General features: G+C 37.5%; 1 protein-coding gene across 1 annotated transcript in view; it reads left to right on the top strand.

The window, feature by feature from the left end:
- Positions 1-23,502, top strand: part of LOC150092681 (lipase maturation factor 2-like) — a 332,985-nt gene that overhangs the window by 190,603 nt on the left and 118,880 nt on the right. Inside the window, exon 9 of the mRNA XM_090414594.1 lies at positions 14,549-14,654. Coding sequence (XP_090270720.1) covers positions 14,549-14,654 — 106 coding nt within the window. The remainder of the gene's footprint in view (positions 1-14,548; positions 14,655-23,502) is intronic.

The following is a 23,502-nucleotide window of genomic DNA, read 5'->3' as shown; positions in this document are numbered from 1 at the left end:
TCAACAGCTACATAAAGGTCCTGAAGACTGTCCTGGAAAAGGTACCTGCAAGAAATTTGAAGTCATCATCCATGCAGATAGAAAGCCTGCTGACGCTCATGAAGGTCACTTCCATGTGCCAACAGCAAATGTGTTGGCTCTGGTGATTGTTGGTCAGCAATTCGAGCAGTGAGATATTGTGCTGCAGAGCCACAACAACACTCCGGTGCATCAGTGAGATCCACCGGTTGTACAACATCCTGCAGTACCCATTCCTGTTCTGCCATGGAAAGGATGGGCACTCCATTGCCCTGCCTCAGTGTGACCCCAAGACCAAGTTGCCCCTTAAGAAGATGGTCTCTGCAGTGAGCTTCTACATCATGGTCAGGCGAGAGGAGGTCAACCACATGATGTACTTCTGCAACCTCTTAAGTCAATTTTTGGAGCTGCACCTTGCCAAAATAGAGACTGAGGACAAAATAGAGATTGAACTACCTTAGAAACACCAGGTGCAGCTGAGGGCAGACAGCTACATTCACCTGAGGGATGCCATGGAGAGGCAGGATGCTGATGCTGCTCAGCTAGGTCAAATGGTGGGGGGGGGGGGCTTGCTACATGCATAAGTGGACTCAAGATGCCATGACATCTGCCACCACAGCCATCCTGATCTGTTCATCACTTTCACCTGTAAACCCAGGTGGATGGATATCACAGATGCACTGCTGCTTGGGCAAAAGTCCCACAATCATCACAACATTGTAGCCAGGGTGTTCCATCTCAAGGTGAAGAAGATGACTTTCTTGAACAAGAGCAGTCTGTTTGTGGGAGTGAGGTGCTTCATGTACTCTCTGGAGTGGCAAAAGCAGGGGTCTACCTCACATTCAAATCTTGTTGTGGCCAGAGCAGCACATCTTTCCTGACATGATCGACAAAGTTGTCCGTGCTGAAATATCTTAACCTCAGCAAGACCCTCTCTGCCACAACATTGTCAAGGCCAACATGATTCATGGATCCTGTGGCTGCTTGAACCACAATTTGCACTGCATGAAAGGAGGCAGCTGCAGCAAGAGATAACCCTGGCCAATTCTCAAGGACATTATGTTGGAGGTTTAATGGATTTTTTACAACACTCAAAAAAAATTAAAATAGAATTTAATACTTCCTATATTTCTTCCTAGTCACTAGGACATCTACGGGGATTAAAAAAACAGTTATTGTAACATGCACACAAAAACTTACAATACTAAGCCCAACCACGTGGGTGACACTAAAGTCCTATGAATAACAAGTTCATGAGAAGGAAGTGGGGGAAGGATGTCTATGGCTGGCCAGGAATGAATAAGGACCACATACTGGGAAGGAGATAGGACTTTAGTGTCACCCATGTGGTTGGGCTTAGTATTGTAAGTTTTTGTGTGCATGTTACAATAATTGTTTTTGTAATCCCCGTAGATGTCCTAGCGACTAGGACGAAATATAGGAAGTATTAAATTCTATTTTAATTCTTTTTGAGTGTTGTAAAAAATCCATTAAACCTCCAACATAATGTCCTCACAGCACTTAAGCCTCTACACAAGAATCTCAAGGACATTCAAACAGGAGATGATGGATATATGCAGTATTGGAGGAGATCTGCAGTTGATGGTGGCTTCACCATAGAAATCAATGGGATAGAGCTGGACAACTGCTGGGTTGTGTCTTACAACACTGTCCTGTCATGCATTTTCGATGCTCACATCCGTCGGGAATTATGCAACTCTGTCAAGTCCAAGCACATTTGCAAGTATGTGAACAAGGGCAATAACCAGGCAGCTTTTGTCCTGGAGAATGAGAGGGATGAGGTGAACTTATACGAGAGTGGGTGGTACATCAGCATCTCGGAGGTGTTATGAAGGATCTTAGTGTTCCCCATTCATAAGAGGTACCCCACTTTTTGCATCTTGCTATTCATCCCTCGAGAATGGTCAGTGTGTGTACTTCACCTCCAACAACTTGGCAGAAAAGCTCGGTAACCCTCCTCAGACAACACTCTTGGCTTTCTTTGAGCTACACAAAACTGACAGTTTTGCAAAATTCCTCCTGTACTCCGCGATCCCTTCTTACTTTGTGTGGAAGAATAATAAGTTCATGAGAAGGAAGTGGGGGAAGGATGTCGATGGCTGGCCAGGAGTGAATAAGGACCACATACTGGGAAGGGTGTACACCATCCACCCAAACAACACTGAGTGTTATCATTTCCATCTGCTGCTACATGAGGTTTGAGGCCTAATGTCTTTTTCAGAGCTGAAGACTGGAGGATCACAAGCACCGAGACACTACCTTGAAGGAAGCTATGTGATTCTCCCTTCATGGTGCAGGAGCTCTTCACAGTGTTGGTGTTCTATCAACTCTTCGATCCTCTGAGTCTTTGGGAGAGGTACAGAGACAGGCTCTCTCGGAGGACATTATGCTGCAGGTGGAGAGGGAGTTGCAAGGCATTGTGCATCAAGTACTGATTGTGGATGCAGTGTTGGCTTTGGGAGGACAGGACTTGCCACAGTACATTCTGCCTCAGCCAACGAGGTCTGGAGGAGTCTTGGGGAACAGGGACTATCTAAGGGAGACCAACTACGACATGAATGCCTTTGCACAAGTGCTGTTGAATAATGAGGGTTCACTGACAGATGAGCAGCATTCAGTCAGGTGCTTGGCAAGTCTTTTTCCTGGAATCTCCTGGCAGTACTGGAAAGACCTTCCTCATCAACTTGCTCCTGGTGAAGGTAAGGAGTGATGGTGACATCACTGGTACGCTGTTGCAGGGAGACAAGATGGCCCACTCTGCCCCTTGACCTCATCTATGCAGAAACCCCTGTGCAGCATCTCAGAACAAAGCAACATGGCCCAAGTGCTGTGAGACTAACCTCATTGATTGGGATGAGAGCACCATGGTGCACAAGGTTGGTGGTGGTGGTGGGGGGGGGGGGGTTGAGGCACCGATCATATCGCTCAAAGACATCAGGGACAATGATGGAGTGATGGGGGAGTCACCATGTTGCTGGTTGGAGACTTCCAGCAGATTCTGCCAGTAGTGCCAAGGGGGACTTGAGCTGACGAGGTTAAGGCGAGTCATGGCAGCGTGTCTATGGCCCCTCATCTGGGAACTCTCTCAGGAAGAAAATGGGGTCCACTTGAGAGGTGATGTCTCCGCTAAGCAATTCTCCAAACTCCTACTCAAAATAGGGGACAGAGAGCATCCCAAGTCCAAGAGAAAGGTGACCATTCCTGCAGGCCTGGGCTCATTAGTGACAACCCTAGCAGACCTCACAGCCAGGATATACCATGATATTGCCAATATCAAGGAGAAGTCTGGATTGGCTCTGCAAGCGTGCCATTCTGATTGCCAAGAACAACAAGGCTGCTTCATTAATGACAATCTACTTAACTCGTTCAAAGGGACAGAGATGGAGAATAAGTCTGTGGATTTTGTCGTGCAAATGGATGATGCAGTCCGCTATCCCATGGAGTTCATCATGATACCCACCTAAACTCTGCAATGGCACCAGACTGTGAGTGAAGGTCCTCCACAGGAATGTCATCGAGGCCACAGTGTTCACCAGCTGTGCTTGAGGGGGGAATCGGTGTTCATACCATCAGAGTACCCCCTTAGAGTTCAAGAGGTTGCAGTTCCCTCCCCCTCGAGGTATGCTTTCCTATGACCATCAATGTCCCAGGGGCAGTCGCTGAAGGTGGCAGGGATTGACTTGGTAAATCCCAAGTGAACCCATCTCACAGCCTGGTGATCCTAGCACTAAAGGGGAGAACCACCAATGTGATCTACAAAAGAGGTCCTTAAGTAGAGGGGAAAAAAAGTCTTAGGTATTTTTTGTGTAATTTTTTTACTATAGTCTTCTCTTTTTTTCTTCATCAAATATTATATTTTGAATTTCACTTCACTGATTTTCTGCATCAGCATGCTTTGCTTTATTCAAACTGTATATATATACTTTTTCTTTAAGTTTTCATTTACTTTTGCAAAGCATGGATACTATGCTATTATATCATAAAACCAATTCAAAAAAATGAAAATAACAATTTATGAAACGGAAAATGTTATATACCCAGAAGTATTATAATTTGATTGGTTTTAAATAACAAACATCTATAAATTTCAAATTCTATGTACAGATGTCTAAACATATAAATTGAGGTATCAAATTAATTTCAACCTAAACATGAGGTGTTGGTCCAGTCATTCGATGGAACCATGAATTTTAATAATTTCAGGATGTTGCCTGAAATGGGGTAGTTGTGCTAAATTTAAATTCTTTATTGCAATCAAAGTAAAGTTTTTGGAGTTGAAATGCATTTATGGTAGTTAAATACCATAGCAAAGCATGGGTATCAAGTTAGTCTGAACATAAGCCAGATATCAACTTTGCATTCTTCACACTGGCTGAAGAACATTTACTGCTCCATAGATCATTGGAAATCTGATCTGTTGACAAATTACACTATACCCCTTTTCATCATCATCAAATTCCTGACATGTAATTCATATCTTGTACCTCTAAGGATGTATAAGATATGATAGTACTACATGAAAAACTTACATCATTACTAACTTCCTATCAACAATTTTCCTCCAAATCAATGTCAAGGCTCCAACATTATCAGATCTTATATTTCTGTCTTCTAAAATACTTTTTTTGCCGTATCAATCTACCTATATCTTGGTCTTCCTCTGGGTCTTTTTCCTGCCAACCTGGCAGAGAAAACTTGTTTTGCTATTCTTTCCTCTCTTCCATTCTGTTTAAGTGGCCATATACTACCTTGAGATTAACTCTGCTAACATGTTCCTGGATGCTAACAACGTTAAGTTCTTTCCTGATATCCTCTATTTTAATATGATATTGCCATTGATGCCATCTGTTCACACCCATAATCTTTCTCAAGACTCTCATATCTGTGGTCTCTAGTCTTTGGTCAAATGTTTTATTTCTAATCCAGCTCTCGGATCCATAAGTTAAAATGGATTTGAACACTGTCTTGTATATTCATGACTTATTTTTTCACGGTATTAACAACACCACAAACACTTTTATTAACAAGGATGTTTTATTAACGCTAATATTTCGCTGATTTTCAAATCAGCATCATCAGAGCACAACACACATGTAAACGCGACAGTGAGTGAAACAATATAATTGCAGAAAGACAAAAGATCTAAAGTCCTATTTTTGGCGCCCTCTAACGAAAAAAAAAAAAGCAGCAGTTATCCAGGAGTTTGACTCCTGGATAACTGCTGCTTTTTTTTTTTTTTTTTTTTTTTTCCTTCGTTAGAGGGCGCCAAAAATAGGACTTTAGATCTTTTGTCTTTCTGCAATTATATTGTTTCACTCACTGTCGCGTTTACATGTGTGTTGTGCTCTGATGATGCTGATTTGAAAATCAGCGAAATATTAGCGTTAATAAAACATCCTTGTTAATAAAAGTGTTTGTGGTGTTGTTAATACCGTGAAAAAATAAGTCATGAATAACCAGCAACGCCTAAGCTTATCAGTTAGATTACTGTCTTGTATACATCTAATTTAGTGTTTTGACTAATTTCTCTCTTATTCCATATAAATTTATTCAGTTGACTTCCCACCTTTGTTGATTCTGTTGTCTATTTCCATATTTTTTTTACCATCTTCACAACATTTGTGTCTAAGTAGCCGAAATGTTTTACTTGTTCAAATGATTTTTTCAGTGCTTCTGCCTATTGTCTTTGTCTTGCTGATCTTCATACCAAATCTCTTACAACAGTTATTCAATTTAAGCAGGGAATCTTGCAGACTTGTTCCAGATTTATTTAGAAGTATAACATCATCTGCATAAAATAAAGAGCTGAGATTAACATCTCCAATTTTGATATTGGGTTTAATACCATTTTCCTTCATAATGTAATCCATATAGATAATGAATAACAGAGGGGATAATGTACATCTTTGTCTCACACCAGATTTAACATTAAACAATCTCCTATACTTCCTTCAATTCTAACTGCTGACTTACAATTCAAATAAAGACTAAGTTAAATATCATCTACTCTAGCTGCCTTTCCACATTTCAGGCTTTTGATGGCTTTTTCTACTTTAAGTATGAATATGTATTCCTGATTGCATGCCTGTTGAGTGTTTTTTTTTTTTTTTCCACTGTCCTGTCACTGATTGTTTCATTTAGCAATTTTTTGAAGTAATTACTCCATACATCAAGGAGATCTTTTTCTCCAGTTTTCATGTCACCTTTATCTGAGCTTTTTTAACAACCTCTGAAATATTTTGCCATCTTCTTGATATTTATTTTCTATGTTATTACCAACATTTTTCCATGAGTTTTGTTTAGCTAGTTTTACAGTGTTTAGCTTTCTTACATTTGTCTCTGTATTCTCTAAGAGTACAAGCTGACCTATTTGCCAGGAACTTTTGATATGCTTTCTTCTTTTCCTTCACTGCCTCTTTAACTTCTTGTGTCCACCATGGAGTTCTAATTTTTCTATCCTTGCAGACAACCTCACCACATACCTCTCTGGCTGAATCAATCAATGTTTTCTTCAGGATTTGCCACTGAATTTCTGAGGTTTTGTTCCTGTTCTCAATCTCTTTCATTTTTTATTGAGTAGCGTTTATGTATTTTAGTCTACAGTTGACATTTGACAGCTGATCAACTTTTATTCACTTTAAAACTTCCTTACGTGTTTTTGTTTTCAATATGAAATTCAATTTTATCCTTCTCAAGATTAAATGGTGATCTCTTTCATTTTCAAATCCTCTGTACACTAGTGTCCTGCACCAGTAAGAAAACATCACTATCAACAGTAACATAATCAATGAGATTTCACCCTTCTTGAGTAGATAAATAGGGATATGGTGAATACCTGGACCACTTATGTGTGAGTACATCATAATCTTACCAGCTGTAACATTTCGTGGCAAATGGATAATCTGGAGTTCTTTTTCCTGATATGAGTGATTTTTTTTTTTGTAGTGCCTTAAAGGAGGAATGTTGATGAATAATGTGATGCTTCCTGCTTTGGATCAGTTTTGCTGTTACAATAAGGTTTAATGAAAATGTGTGGGGAAACTGTACTGGCCTGCACAGTCTGAAATTAACTGGAATGTTTGGATATAGGCATGCCAGTTTGTCCAGCAATGGTAGGTAGACTGGTAGTCATCTTGAAGGAAAAATGTGTCCCATTGTGACTGATACTATTCTTCAATAGTATCATGTATGGGATCGATTTTAAAAAAAAAAAAAAAAAAAAATTGGTAGATGCAGTAGGATGGTATTTGTTAAAGATTTCTTCTGCTGCTGATGGTAAATAGAATAAAAAAAAAAAAAAATTCCTGTGATATGTTTTTTTTTTTTTTTTTAAATCAACTCCACATCCAACAGGTCTCAAGACCTGTAACATAACAGTGGCAAGTGATCAGAATGTAGAAGAAAGGCATCTGTTAGCATTGTTGGAAGTTTTATGTTGTTCATAAAACTTCTTATTTCATCTTCATTTCACATATACCTCTGTCCTTTGGAATGGGGAAGTCTATTCCAAAGGACAGAGGTATATATGAAATGAAGATGAAATAAGAAATTGTTTCCTGGATCTGAAGCTGAACAATATATAGATGTTGACCATCAGCTGTCTATGTTTGTCCACTGGAGGGAAGTGGAGAAATGGTGATAGCCAGTTCAGTGGAGCAGCATCTATGGGAAAGTAACTAGAAGGAGTAATTGAAAGAAGGATCATCTATTAAGGTAATTGCTTCTGGATATAGTCTTGCATTCTCAAGCAGGGTTTTGGGGCATTACACAAGGTTAAGATCAATATTCTAAGATTGACTGAATATGGGATTTAGTGTAAGAGTTGAGCAGAAAAGCGATGTTTAGAATGTATAGTCCTGTTTTTTGGAAGATGAAGAGCCTAAGGGCTTGATGTGTTGATGCCAGGAAGGCTAGATGTGAAAGTCAGCCCAAGTAGAGAAAAATTAAACTTGGTAAATGGATGGAATGTTTTAACAAAAGTGAGACATGATCTTCCTGGGCTATAAGTTAGGATTGGGTTTTAGTGGCATTCAGTTACTAAATTATCTTCGCCCCCACTGGAGAATGGCTAGAATGTCTGTGTTTAGGGCATTAGCCATAGATCTTGAGGCTTGTCATTGGAGTACTACAAGGGTTTTGTGAATAATTTGAAGATAAATAGTATACTTTCATTAGTAGACTATGAATGATTGGATATTAGTGAGAGAAGAGATAATTAATAGGGCCTTAGGATACTTAAGCAATGACATGCATTTAATGACCAGAGAAGAATCTAGTAATCTACCCACAAAGGATAGACGGATGGAGGTGATAAGATGGCAGCTCAGAAAGAAGGCTGTGATGCCAGACTTGATCAGATGCTTCAGAAATATCAAGAGCAACCACATGAGCTGCTCAACATTTTCCCAACAGCCTGTGTCTAGAGGTGGAATAGGTTAGTGAAGTGGCCCTGTAATACAGAGCTCCAGAAATAATACTATTTAAATCTACTGGTCAAAAAATGTGATATTTCCATATATCAGTCATAGAAGTCATATTTCCATATACAAGTAGTCAAAAGGTGTTACAACATATTATTAAAATACTCTGGATTAGAGATGTTGAAAGTTTTTTTCACTTGGTTATCTTATAAATTAAAGAAACTGTATTCTTGGGTTTTCATCCTTTATCCAAGAATAAGCATGTGAAGTAACTTCATGACTGGGCTACTTGTATGTAGAAGCTAATAACTTCACATCAATTGCCTTAGCATCCCATAATACAACACATATCCTTATATAATGCACAGCATGTTTAATGCTATGCGTTATGGCAAGGGCCACTACTCAGACTGGTTTTGACCTTTGAGGTCTCATCAGTGGGAGCCACAGTCAGAAGTGATACCAAGGTTGGAGTAATGCAGACGTCATGAAGCAGTAATACAGAAGACTACTTGTATATGGAAATATGACTTCTGCATTACTTCAACCTTAGTATCACTTCTGGGTCTGTCTCCCACTAATGAGACCTCAATAAAGGTCAAAACTGGTTTGAGTAGTGGCCCTTCCCATAATGCATAGCATATACATGTCCATAAGGATATGTGCATTGCATTATGGGATACCAAGGCAATTGATGTGAAGTCATTTGCCTTGGTATCCCATTTTCTGGATGCAGAGATAGCATTGCTTGTCATGTATATGCTAAGAGAAGCTTAATGTCATGGTAATCTCAAGGGGAGAAATCTTATCTTGCCTAGAAATTTGTCTGTCAAAGCTAAAGCTGGAAGAATATGGTTCTTTGTTGGGAAATAAAGTAGAACCGTATTTTATAGACATTGAAATTGACAAAATTACCTGAACTCCATTGAAGAATTGTTTGGAGATCAGAATTTAGAGTTACAGAGGTTGTTGTTCTGTGTTGTGGTTTGTGAGGTGCAGGGTTTGTTAAGTAAGGAGGAGGAATGTAATGTAATGTGCTATTGGCCAAACTGCATTGGATTAGTGTTCAACTGGAGTAGATCATTGATATACTGTATATATCCTAACTAATGCTTGAATTTGATTCCGGCATTAGTTGCATAGTTAGAAGATAGGGAACCACCAATAATGTGCAATATGCATCCAGAGGGGGAAAAAAGCTGGTTGACTCAATTAAAAAGCAGGACAGACCAAATAATGGGAGCTTATTTAATAGACACTTGTGCCAGACCCAGTTAAATGCATTGGAAACATAAAGTGCAACCACTTCAGGTTTGCCAGACTTTTCCATGGGACTTATAAAAGTGAGTAGATCTGCTGTTGTTCAGCATTAGCTGAATTCATTCTGGTGCATACTGTTGGTTATTTATTAGTTGATGCAATTGAGTAGTCAAGTTTTTTTGCCATTTTATTACTTTATAAGTGATGATATACTTTGATATCAAAACTCATGAAATGTGTAAATGCACACAACTTCACTGACAGCATGTTCTGCTTCTGTGCATAACTTACTTGAGTGTTGCAGAAGATTTTCTCCTAAACTTTTGGTAGAGACAGTAGTGGTATGCTTTTGAAGCATTATTTCATCTTAAAAATCTGTCAGGTGCAGATTAGGGTTCTGTGCTAACTACTGTAGTCATCTCATATCTCTCCTCTTCAAAAGTGTTTATTTGAAAAGAATTAAGCTGTATCGTGTTGAAAAGTGTAAGGGCCAGTACCATGCAGTTCTTAGAATGTAGAATACAGTGGATTTAGAGAAAGATGTTGGAAGATTATTTTGCACTTGATTAAACTATAATAAATTTAGTTTAATCCTTTATCCAAGTGTAAGCAAACAAAGTTTGCACCTGAAAATATCTTCAGGACTGAGGTAAGGTGGTACATCCCTTGGCAACTCGTAGTAAAGGTGGATCAAGATCTCATCACTCCTTGTCTCAGTATCTCCCATAATGCAAAACACATCTCCTTACAGACATGTATACTGCTATGAATTAAGGGAGGGCCACTACCCAGACCGGTTTGACCTTTATTGGGGTCTCGTCAGTGGGAGGCAGACCCAGAGTGGTTATACTGAGCCATTAAATCTACTGTCAGGATGGGTGAAGCACAAGTGCTTTTCATATTCCCCTTTATCTGTAATGAGAGTTATTTGAGAGAGGGAGTTTTGTGAGCAATTAAGCTCTCCCTCTGGGGGCAGTTGTATTAGGTATCATCAGTTGGGAGTAGAATGGCCTTCAGTCTTTTATATTTGTAGTAATCTGTTTCATTGTAATTGACAGCTTGTACAATCAGTGGGTTTGAATGTGAACTTGACTTGATGAAGAATTTTTCTGCGAGATTGTGGAGAAGGGAGGAAATGTATGGAATGCCAGTTTCACGATGAATCTGTAAATTTCTGATAAACCACAGGGCATCCAGGATCATCATCAGGCATTTATTTTGGATTCTTTGTAGTTTTGAAATGTTTGATTGTGAGGTGCGGCTCCATGCTGGTGAGGCCTAGGTAATGACTGGACATATGACCATACGGTAAAGTAGTAATTTATTTTGTAAGTTCAGTTTACTCTTGCAGTTGATCATTGGGTAGAGCTGAGCAATGACTTTAGAAGTCTTGAAGCCAATGCAATTGATGTGTTTGCTAAAAAGGAGTTTCTTGTCCTAGTAATACCCCAAGGTATTTGGTTTCTGATTGTCACGGAATCTTTTGACCAGAGAGCAAGATGTCTTCTTTAATGTAGACCTTTCTTCTAGAGAACATCATAGCTGAGCTTTTGTTGGGATTCACCTGAATCCTCCAGTTGGTGAACCAGTTTTCTAGTACATTGATACTTCCTTGGAGTCTAGTGATTGCTAGGCGAGGGCTTATATAAATATTAAAGTATAAATCCTATAAATATTTAAGTTTTTATAAGATGGGCTGCATTGTTTTTCCAGATTGTCAATTAGGACTTCTACTTTTTCTTCATCTGAGTGTGCAATTCCAAGATTGATTTTCATAGGGGGAAGGGATTGTCTTTTGGTATGAAGAGATTTTATAAATTTCCACATGGAGTTATCTTCTGAGTTGATTTCCATGAGTTTGGATTCCCATTTGGAATTCCTGTGTATCTGGAGGGCTTCTCGAACCTGTCTGTTCAGGTTGTTTAAGGTTGTTTTGTCCTGCGGAGCTCTAGTTTGTTGTGATATCTCTTCTGGGATCCAGTTGGATATGTGGAAGACAGTGGTTTGAGTGACTGATGCTATTGCTATGCAGATTTGCCTAGTTAAATTGCTTACAGCTGGGTCCATGTCTTCTTTTTTGCGGATGACAGGGGGAGGGCCGATGTGGACTGGGAGAACCTTAGAGAACTTGTCCCATGCTAAGAAAGAATGATGGGGAGAGAGCTGGTCCTGGAGTCTTAGCTTGAGCAGGATGGGATTATGATCTAAGTTAAGCTCTTCTAATGCCTCCAGCTGGTAATGATATCTGATGTTCCTGAGGATAACTATGTCTAATACATCAGAACTTCCTGATGGGCTATAGTGGGTGGTCTCAGTGGGTCCAGCTACTATTGATGGGTTGAATAAGATATGGCCTTTGGAGTTGATTGACGAACTGAACCAAGCCGTATGTTTGAAGTTGAGGTCTCCTGCTATAATTATGGAATCCATGGAGCCATGTCTGTTGTCAATAGTGGAATGCTGGAAGGATTGTACGCTGCATAGATTTAGAGTTTGCCTGCATTATTTGTGTGCACTTCTACACCTGTCACTTCAAGGTTTAAAGTTTGGGGCTGGTCAATGCGTTGTGGCTGAAATAATTTTTTAATAAAAATAGCTGTGCTGCCTCCACTAGAGTTAAGTCTGTCTGTCCTATGTAGAATATGACCACCTAGTCTTGGGTTGTGTGATGGTCTGAGGTGGGATTCACTGATCAGTATTATGTCTGGATTGTATCTCTTTGTGAATTCTTGCAGCTCAAGGATTTTATTTGTTAAGCCATTTGCATTCCATGCTGTTATCATGAGGGAATTTGGTTTGAATTTTTTAAACATTATAGAGAGCTGTTAATATGGATTGAGTTTCTTGATAAAATCATCTTTCTGGAAGATGATGAGGTGCTTGCTTTGCTGAATTCATGCAGCATTGTTGCAAGCAAAGAGGTTAGAGCTGATGTGAGTTTGGAGCTTGTTTGCTCTTGCGATGGAGTCTGAGTTCTTACCACCCCCGCATATGATTTGGACATGACTAAAGGTCAAATGTCTTCCTGTGGGTTATACTAAGCCAGAAGCAATGGAGATCTCATATTTACCTATACAAGTTAACAACTGGTGTACCCACTTATTATTAAAATACTCTCGATTTGGAGAAAGATGTTGGAAGTTTATTTTTCACTTGGTTAGACTATAATAAATTTAGTTTAATTCTTTATCCAAGTGTAAGCAAACAAAGTTTGGGCCTGAAAATATCTTCAGGACTAAGGTAAGGTGGTACAAGGGATGCCCTCTCCAATGCTTCTGGCTTAGTATCACCACTCTGGGTCTGCCTCCCACTGACGAGACCTCAATGAAAGTTGAAACAGTCTGGGTAGTGGCACTTCCCTTAATTCATAGCAGTATACATGTCTGCAAGGAGATGTGCTTGAGATACTGAGACAAGGAGTGATGAGAGCTTGATCCACCTTTGCTGCGAATTGTCTAGGGATGTACCACCTTACCTCAGTTCTGAAGATATTTTCATGCCCAAACTTTGTTTACTTACACCTGGATAAAGGATTAAACTAAATTTATTATAGTCTAACCAAGTGCAAAATAAACTTCCAACATCTTTCTCTAAATTCGGAGTAATTTAATAATAAGGGGGTACACTGGTTGTTAACTCGTATATGACCTCTCCATTGCTTCTGGCTTAGTATCACCACTCTGGGTCTGCCTCCCACTGACGAGACCTCAATAAAGGTCGAAACCGGTCTGGGTAGTGGCCCCTCCCTTAATTCATGGCAGTATACATGTCTGCAAGGAGATGTGCTTTGCATGATGGGAGATACTTAGACAAGGGGTGATGAGAGCTTGATCCACCTTTGCTATGAGTTGCCAAAGGATGTACCATCTTACCTCAGTCCTGAAGATATTTTCAGGTGCAAACTTTGTTTGCTTACACTTGGATAAAGGATTAAACTAGATTTATTATAATGTAGAATACAGTTGTCCAGAACATCAGTGGAGGATCTAGCTGACATTCTATTCACCTAATTCACACATAAGAAACAATCCAGTTATTTCACTGTCATCTCCAAACTTCGTTGATTCAGTACACTTAATGAAAAGTATTTTGCAGGTATCATCCTTAATTACACATGTCCAGACTACGTGAGCATTAGTGTGAATTAGTTGTCTCTTACCATACAGATTTCCGTTGTTTCACATTCCAGGTTTTTGTTTTGTGCCTTGCCCCTTGCCATCTGATGATGGGCTACTGCTTCTCTGCAAAAAGTCATGACATATTTCTTTTTATGCTTTTTATATGCCAGAGACATATAAAAAGCATAAAAATAATTTCATAAAAATAATTTCTCAAGTAAATTGTCTTCTAGCTAGTAAAAGACTGTAGCACCTCCAAATATAGATTCTCTAAGATGCATTTGAGAGTAAGTTGAGATAACAGCCTTCTCAAAGAGCGTCTGCTTCTATCAAGCAATATTTTGTCTATCTAGCCGTATTTTGGGCTTAGTGTCATTTGAGGACCCAGAATACTAAATTGATAAAGTAATATATTTTCTTCACAAACGGAATTTATGATATAATTGTAATATTTGCATATACATTTGCCCGTTATATAATCTCATTTGTTGCAGTTGGAAAGTTTGAGGAGAGGAGAGGCTATCCCATGGCTTTTGTTTGTATGTGCATGTATAAGGGATGATTGACAAAATTTAATATTCTTAAGCATTTTAGTGGAACATAATAACAGAAAATTGGTTAAATAAAACTAGGAATGTTGTAATGTTTATAATTTGAAATTAGCCTTTTAAAAAAATTCATGTTATTGCAACTTGCGATTTGTATTTATAGCCTTCACTCAGCAAGAATTTGGTATAGCCCTTTCTAAGATTATGCCAATCACTATAGCAATAGGCTTATTATCATTGGCAGGGAACATACTACTAGCATGCTATAGGTAAGTAAATTTAGTATTTTGCTTTGTATAGTTGTTTCCTCAGAGAAGTAGTGTAACTAGCATATTCTGATTCTTCTAAAAAAAAATATTTTAGAAGAATCAGTTATTTATTTTGTGACCAATTTGAACAAAGCCTTTACTCCTCAGCCAACAGTCTAGGTTTTCAATCCCATTGCAAGAATGAATATTTTTCTGATATCAGTTTCATTGCCTATTATAAGACTACCACTGCTTTTTAGAAATGGCTTGAAAAAATAAAGCTTGATCTTTAGAGTAGGTTTGTCAGATCAAAGTATAAGTTAGATGACCATGCACTTCTAAAAATCTGGAATCACTATATTTTGAAAGGTTACATTAGTTTAATGTCTGAAATCTTCATGATGAACTATTGTAAATGTGTGCAGAAAGTAAAAAAATGTTATGATTAAAATAGAAAATTTAGATCAAAAACTAAAATTCTAGAATTTCTTACATTGCAAGATAGTCTTTCAAATGCCAAATGAGCTGCTACTCAAACAAATTTCATGGCAAACTTTGAATTAATACTGTAGATTACACAATATGTCTTTAAACCTCTAAGAGAACAGTATAAGAAAAGTCTCATTGACTATGTTATTGTCAATAGTGATGTTTTCTCTCTGGTGCAGGACACCAGAGTGTTCAGAGGATTTAAAATTCGAAGTGATCACCATTTAGTCTTGAGCAGAATAAAAAATGAATTTCATATTGAAAAGAACAACATGTAAGAAAGTTTTAAAGTGAATAAAAGTTGAGCAACTCTCAGATGTGAACTGTAGACACAAACATTATTCAAGAAAAAATGAAAGAGTCTGAGAACAAGAACCAAACCTTGGAGAATCAGTGGCAAGCCCTGAAGTAAACACTGATTTAGTCAGAGAGGCATGTGATGACGTTGTCTGCAAGGATAGAAAAATCAGAACTCCATGGTGGACACAGGAAGTTAAAGCGGCAGTGAAGGAAAAGATTAAAGCATATCAAAAGTTCCTAGCAAATAAGTCAGCTTGTACTCTTGGAGAATATAGACAAATGTGAGAAAGCTAAACACTGTAAAACCAGCTAAACAAAAGTCATGGGAAGACTTTGGTAAGAACATAGAAAATAAATTTCAAGAAGGTGGCAAAATATTCTGGAGGTTGTTGAAGAAGCTTAGGAATGGAGGAAAGAGTGCTGTAAAAGGAATTAGAGATGACAAAGGTGACATGAAAACTAGAGAAAAAGATATCCTTGAAGTATGGAGGAATTACTTTGAAAAATGGCTAAATTAAACAATCATTGACAACACAGTGGTAAAAAAAACACTGACCAGACATGCAATCAGGAATGCATATCTATACTTGAGTAGAAAAAAAATTATCAAAGCCCTGAAATGTGGAAAGGCAGCAGGAGTAGATGATATTTGACCAGAAAAGTATAGAGGTATAAAAGTCTTACAGTGGCTGCACTTCATAGATCAGAAGGCCTGGACAGAAGGATGAATTCCAGATGATTGGAGTAGGGCTCTCATAGTACCCATGTATAAAAATGGAAATAAAACTGAATGTGAGAATGAAAGAAGTGTTTCCCTACTGAGTGTTCCTGGTAAGATTTATGCAAGTATACTTGAGAAATGGTTGAGAAGTACTGTGGAAGGGAAGCTTGGTGAAGAACAAGCTGGATTCAGACCAAATAGAGGCTGTCAGGATCAGATTTTCACTTTACAACAAATATTTGATAAATTATAAGAATATAACAAAGATCTGTATTTAAGTTTTGTAAATCTGGAAAAGGCATATGACAAGGTGGCAAGAGTTGAGCTATTCAAAACAATATATGCTGTTAATGGGGCATTATATCAAGCAATACTTCATCTTTGAGTTGTAAGTCAACAATTAGAATAGAAGGAAGTACAGGAAGATGGTTTAATGTTAAATCTGGTGTCAGACAAGGTTGTTCATTATCCCCTTTGTTATTCATTATCTATATGGATTACATTATGAAGGAAATGTTAATCTCAGCTCTTTGCTTTATTCGGAAGATGTTATACTTCTAAATAAATCTGCTAGAAATGTGCAATATTCCCTGACTAAACTGAATAACTGTTTTAATAGATATGCTATGAAGGTCAGCAATAACAAGACAAAGATAATAAAAATAGGCAGAAGCATTGAAAGTATCAACTGCATGAATGGAGAATCTATAGAACAAGTGAAACATTTCAGCTACTTAGGCACAATTGTTGTGAAGATGGTAAATTAAATATGGAAACAGACAACAGAATCAACAACGGTGGTATGGTAGGAAGTCAGCTGAATAAATTTATATGGAATAAGAGAGAAATTAGTCAAAATACTAAATTAGATGTATACAAGACAGTGTTCAAATCCATTTTAACTTATGGATCTGAGAGCTGGATTAGAAATAAAACATTTGACCAAAGACTAGAGACCACAGATATGCGTCTTGAGAAAGATTATAGGTGTAAACAGATGGCATCAATGGCAATATCATATTAAAATAGAGGATATCAGGAAAGAACTTAACATTGTTAGCAGAGTTCATCTCAAGGTGGTATATGGCCACTTAAACAGAATGGAAGAGAGGAAAGATTAGCAAAACAAGTGTTCTCTGCCAGGTTGGCAGGAAAAAGACCAAGATATAGTAGATTGATACGGTTAAAAACTGCTTTAGAAGATAGAAATATAAGATCTGATAATGTTGGAGTCTTGACAGGTAACAATGATTTGGAAATAGGAAGATAGGAAGTTAGTGCTACATAAAAAAAATTTACATCATTACTATTGTATCCTGTACATCTCCTTTGAGGGTACATTGCAGGAATTTGATGATGGTGAGAGAACAGTATCAATTTATGCAAGCTGTACAACATTCTGTCTCTGTCTAATCACCAAGTTGACATTGACACAAGTTATGTCTATCAGTTTTCCCCTGTCCTTGAGCTGATTAATGCAAGGTGACTAAGTTGACTGACCACTAATGTGTCCTGCTTATTTTTGCTTTTAATCAGCAGATCCCTCACTTATTTAGTTTATTGTGAGATTTCAGGTAAGTGACATTAATTTAAACTAATGTAACATTTTGAAATTTAAATGGAATTGTGGTTTTCATTTTTATAATTAGGAAACATATTTTGGGTGTGCTAGATGTGTGCCACACAACTAGAAAATTCTTGAAGAAATCATTTTTGAGCAGTTATTTGAAATAGTCATGAGCCATTAAAAATATCAAGACTTTCTCAATGTGACTGTAAATCAGATAAGGTGAATACTACCCTCAAAGCATGCCTTGACTAGTCATGTGTGAAGAGAGAGTAATGAGATTTCCCATGCAGAGTCCACAACAAAGCATCTGTGTGCATTTATAACTACTGAACGTGAGTGAAGACTAAGCAGTACACTCACCAGCACATTTGTACTGACTGAAATTTCACAGAAATTAAAGGTATTTGGGCTGTTAATAACACATTTAGCATAGCTTTAGTCAGTAGTCTAATAGCTGTCTAATAGTTATGCCTGTTGGACAGCTGTTTTTGTAAACAGGCATTTTTATTTTTATCCTTCTCAACTCGGAACAGTGAAGATATTTTGTGTACTCCTTTAAATCATGCGTATAAGGACAAGTTAAAAATTGTCAAAGAAGGTATTAAAAAAAAAAAAAAAAGTCTGCCACTTCCAAATTTACATAGCATCTTGAAAATACAGGATTGAAGTGATTTTTTTTTCTTAATAAAGTAAGTTTTTTTTAATAATGTCTTACCACAGTACACCCACTTGGAATACCCACCATACACCACTATTTCATACTTTTCTAGTTCTTTTCTTTGCCTCCCATTACTGTTTACATTTGTACCTTTTTCATGTTGCCATTTTGTGTGCTTTATATATGATTCTTACCAATCCTGTCATCAGTGTATATTTGTTACCACTTCCTTTGTTCTTTCCTGCAATTTTCTTTTATTCTATTTCTTTTGATTTTATTTTTTAATTTTCTCTGTTTTCCTTTTTCACAGTTTTGTTTATTTCCTGTGATTTCCTTTATTTTACACCATGTCAACTGGGAGATCTGCTTTTACACATGCACGCACACAAACAAACAAAATCTATAAATTGTGTGTGTCTGGCTATGTTGCATGCCGGACATTTTCTAGAAATTTCCTACTTTTAACAAATTTCCATATTATTATTACGATATATAACAATATATCGTAATAATAATATATCATCGAGGGAGGCCCTAAATATCATGTTCAGAACAACTATTCAGCATCCACACAGTCTCTATCATGCTCTGCTTTGAACTCACTTACAGTCATGGCACCCACAACAGACACTGGCAGCTTATTCAACTTGTTCACCACTCTCCAAGCAAAATACCTAGTTCTAACACCTTTGCTAACCACACTCTTGCCCAGTTTCCACGGATCACCTGTAGTTCTCTTGCCACCAGACCTGTTCTGAAAAATTTCCTCTGAATTAACCTTTCAGTAATTTGAATGTCTCAATCATATCACTCCTCTTCTGCCTATCAACCAATTTCTGCACCCCACAGATCTTCAACTTGTTCTCATAAGGTTCATTACATAGACCAGCTATCATCTTGGTCACTAGCCTCTAGATCCTCTCTACCTCCTCCCCATCAAGAAGAACCCCTCGCACCCATATCTAGGCACAGTAGTCAAGATGGGGTCTTATCAAGGCTCGATAAAGAGGAACAATAACTTGCTTGTCTCTGCTCTTCAAATAATTCTTTAATAACCAAGTGATCTGATGAGATGATTTAGCCACTTTTGCAGTGTGCCCCCTAAACTTCAACTCCCTGTCAACCAACACTCCCAAATCCCTGGCCTCGTTAATCTCCTTTTCTAGGTGCTATTCTTTTCACTCCAAAATGCATAACCTTACACTTTGCCACATTAAACTGACATCCATTCTCCTTAGCCCAGTCTTCCAATCTATCCAAATCATCCTGCAAAATTTTGACATCATGTGGATTCACTATTGCTCTACCCAACTTTGCATCATCAGCAAACAAATGAACAGTTCCTCTCGGATCCTTTCCTATATCGTTAATGAACAAAATAAACAGCAGTGGTCCAAAAATAGAACCCTGCGGCACACCACTAGTCACAGGCCTTCTTTTGAACTCTACTCCTGAATAAACTATTCTCTGATATCCCTCCATCAACCTCCCTCCTATCCATCTCACCAACCCTATATCCATCCTCATATGCTGCAGTTTACTGATTAGGGTTCCATGTGGTATCCTGTCAAAGGCCTTAACAAGGTTCAGCAGTATCACTGTAAACCCATTGCCCTTATCCAGTTCAGCCGTCACTGTGTTATAAAACGTGAGCAAGTTACTGAGGCATGATCTACCCTTCACAAAACCATGCTGTCCCCCATACAGTATCCCATTATCATCTATCCATTCCAGTATTTTTCTCTTGACTACTTTCTCCAAAACCTTGACAATGACTGCTGATATGCTGATCGGTTGGTAATTTGCAACAGCAGTCTTGGAACCTACTTTATGCAATGGAACTATTTTCTCCTCCTTCCACCCCCTCGGGACTAACTCAGACCTGAGACTTAAACAAAATGGTCAAGGGCACTGACAATTCTTTTGCTGCTTCATGTAAGAACCAAGCTGGTATACCATCCAATCCCACAGATGTATTCACATTAAGGTTTTGTAATATACTAATCACCTCCATTCACCTCAATTCATGTACAAGCTATTGGTTCCTTCATTCCTGCAATATCACCTTGCGAAGTGCGTGCTCAGTAATTCCACTATTTCAACTGATTCAGTTACCTCCCTACCATCGGCATTACTTAAAATCATTCTGCCGTATACATTTTTTCTTTTGCTTGCAACATATCGAAAAAACTGTTTGGGATTCTCTTTAGCTTGCGTTACTAATTCCCTTTCATAATCTGCTTTTGCTTTTCTTACCACACTGGCTACCCTTCTGGCCTGTGCTTTATACTTTTCGTGTGCCTGCAGGTCGCCTTTCTCTTTAAATTCCCTCTGTTTCTTTCTTTGCAGCTCAAGCTTAATGGTGTTATTCATCCATTTAACTCCCACTTGATTTACTATCTGAACTCTAGGTATGCAGTCAGCCATTACCACTTTCCATGCACTATCAACATCCAGCCTTTGCAGTTTTACATGCCATGGCACTGAACAAGCAATCTCCTAAGCTTGTCATACTTATCAGCCCTGTAATTTTACATGTACCGTGTCTTAATTGAAAGTTCCACACATTTAGCCACCTCCCTGGTGAAGACCTTATGATCACTCTCACATATAGAAAGGGAAGAACATTGCAGTCCTGTTTGATCCTCCAGTTAGTGAGTGTTCATACTGTACTGACCTGGGATGTGCCTAAGTATATGGGCTTTTCCATTCAGAAAAGGTTACATTCTGAACTACAAAGTAAGAAATTGACCAACTGAGGAACATACTAGGTTCTTTCCAATGGTATTGGTTACTAGATGGGAAGGATATCAGCAGTGCATAGGATATATTTAAAAAACTGTTTAAATGATGCAGTATTGACATATATCTTTAGATGTACATGTTAGTTTCTGTGGGAAGTTTTCATTATTCAGACCACATTGTAATATAAATAAGGAGTTTATTTAAAAATAAGCAATTAAAACCATACAACCATAAGACTTACACCATCAAATTTAGTGGTACATAAGTTTTACACAACAAAAGCTTATTAACATTTTATTACACATATTTGATGTTTTTGATAAATTTGTTACAAATTTATCATTTGTTGTGTAAAAAATTTATCATAAGCTTTTGTTGCATAAAACTTATGTACTACTACCCCTAATGATGCAAGTCATACGACGCATGAAACTTGTCGGGTTTTAATTGCTTATTTTTAATAAACTCATTATTTATATTACAATATAGTCTCGATACCAAAAACTTCCTACTGTATCTCTAGAGTTTGAAGAATAAATAGGGCAGCAGTGAAATAGATGAGCAATATTATTAAGCAAGAGATTCTTAAGATGTTGTGGAAGGAATACAATGTGCATAAGAATATCAGTTATGAAAATTATAACATGCAGGCCAGAAGAGTCGCACTTATTGTATGGAAAGATTAGTGTTAGTATGAAAAGAAATGAGCTTTGCAAACTTAAAGGGGACCCAGAAGAATTTTGTCATTATGTTACAAGTAAAAGAATAACTCTTGAATGTGGATGGTATGCAGGTGGAAGGTGCCAAATAGATTCCTTAACTAATGCATGCTCATTTTGCTAAATGCTATCAACCTGGCATTGCAGCATTGAATTCAGTGCTACCTTTTCAATGGATGAAGAAACTCTGTTGTATGAAGTGTTGTTGCATAAACTGAATATGAATTTGGCATTAAACCAATGGAATATCAGCATGGATATCATAATAATGTTCAGCTGAACTGGCTACATAATTTAAGTCTCAGCAGGGAAAAGATTCCACTGGAGTGAAAAGAATGTATGGTAATACCATTGTACAAGGCTGATGCAAAGATTTGTCTAACTATTGGTATCCCTGGAACAGTAATGAAAATTTTGGAAAAGTTGCAAAAAGATTGCATACAGAAATGGGTTGAAAGAGATCTTATATTTAGCAATGAATAACATTGATTTACTAAGGAAAGGTTATACATGTGAACAAGTTGGTTGTATTTTATAATGTTATGGTCGAGTTAAACAAGGGAGATGGATATACCATGATACGTTTGGACATTACTTAAGCTTTTGACAGTTTATAGCATGGAAAGATGTTGCGTAAGTTGAAGATATGGATTCATTTTAAAAATTTTATGGAATTTACAACCGTGTTTAAAAAAAAAAAAAAAAAAAAAAAAACTTTTTTATTATCCCGACGTTTCGATCTTCACAACAAGATCATCATCTGGAGCATATAGAAGTATACAGAACAAGCTGAGTTACATCATTAACTGTAAGCTAGAGAAACAATGATTTGATCACGTTATTCTACTGGCGTGACCTCTGGTGAAAAAAAAAAATAAATAAATAAAATAAAATATTTTTTTTTTTTTTTTTTTATTTACATCAAGCTAAATTCTATTTTTACAATGACAGGAATAAACATTCTTTTAGATGGTTTTCTTTCAGAAACAATTGGTGTCCTATTTTTAGTATTACAATTAATATTTTTGATTTACAATACTGGATTTTCTACAATCCTGTTAATAGTTGTTCTTGGTGAGGAAGGTCGAATATATGCCTTCCATATGTTTGGGATTTTTAAACCATCATTGTTGTTCAGATTGGGGTGGTTGCTGATAATCTTGCAGGCTTCCTTGAATTTCCGTTCATACCATGTTCTAGTGTGATGTAGACAGCTGGTGGTTTTCCAGTCAATTCTGTGTAAGGTATTCATCAGGGCATGATCAGAAAGGCCAGCTTCACCATAATTATTATATTTAATGTGTCGTTTATGTTCTTTTTGTCTAATAGGAATAGTGCATCCTGTTTCTCCTATATATGGTATGTTGCAAGTACAGTAAATTCTGTAAACTCTAGGGTGAGCTAGTGGAGGGAGTGGGTCTTTGGATGAGTTCAGTAAGTTTTTTAATTTTGCAGGAGGTTTAAAGGTGGCTTTGAGGTTGTACTTTTGTAGTACTCTGTTTATTTTGTCTGATATTCCTTTAATGTAAGGAATGGTTATAGTTTTACTGTAGTCTGGTTTGTCTTTGTTTTTTATTGTGGTTTTGTAGAGAATTTTGTTTATAGTATCCGTTTTTTTGTAGATTATTACTGATAATTTTAAACTCGTCTTTCAGTGCCTGTTCACT

The sequence above is a fragment of the Typopeltis vanoorti genome, chromosome 25 (genome assembly GCF_054136105.1).
Source record: "Typopeltis vanoorti isolate ZY-2024b chromosome 25, IOZ_Tvanoo_1.0, whole genome shotgun sequence".
In the NCBI taxonomy this organism is placed as follows: Eukaryota; Metazoa; Arthropoda; class Arachnida; order Uropygi; family Thelyphonidae; genus Typopeltis; species Typopeltis vanoorti.
Note: the sequence above shows the minus strand (reverse complement) of the source record. Positions and strands in the feature narration are given on the sequence as shown.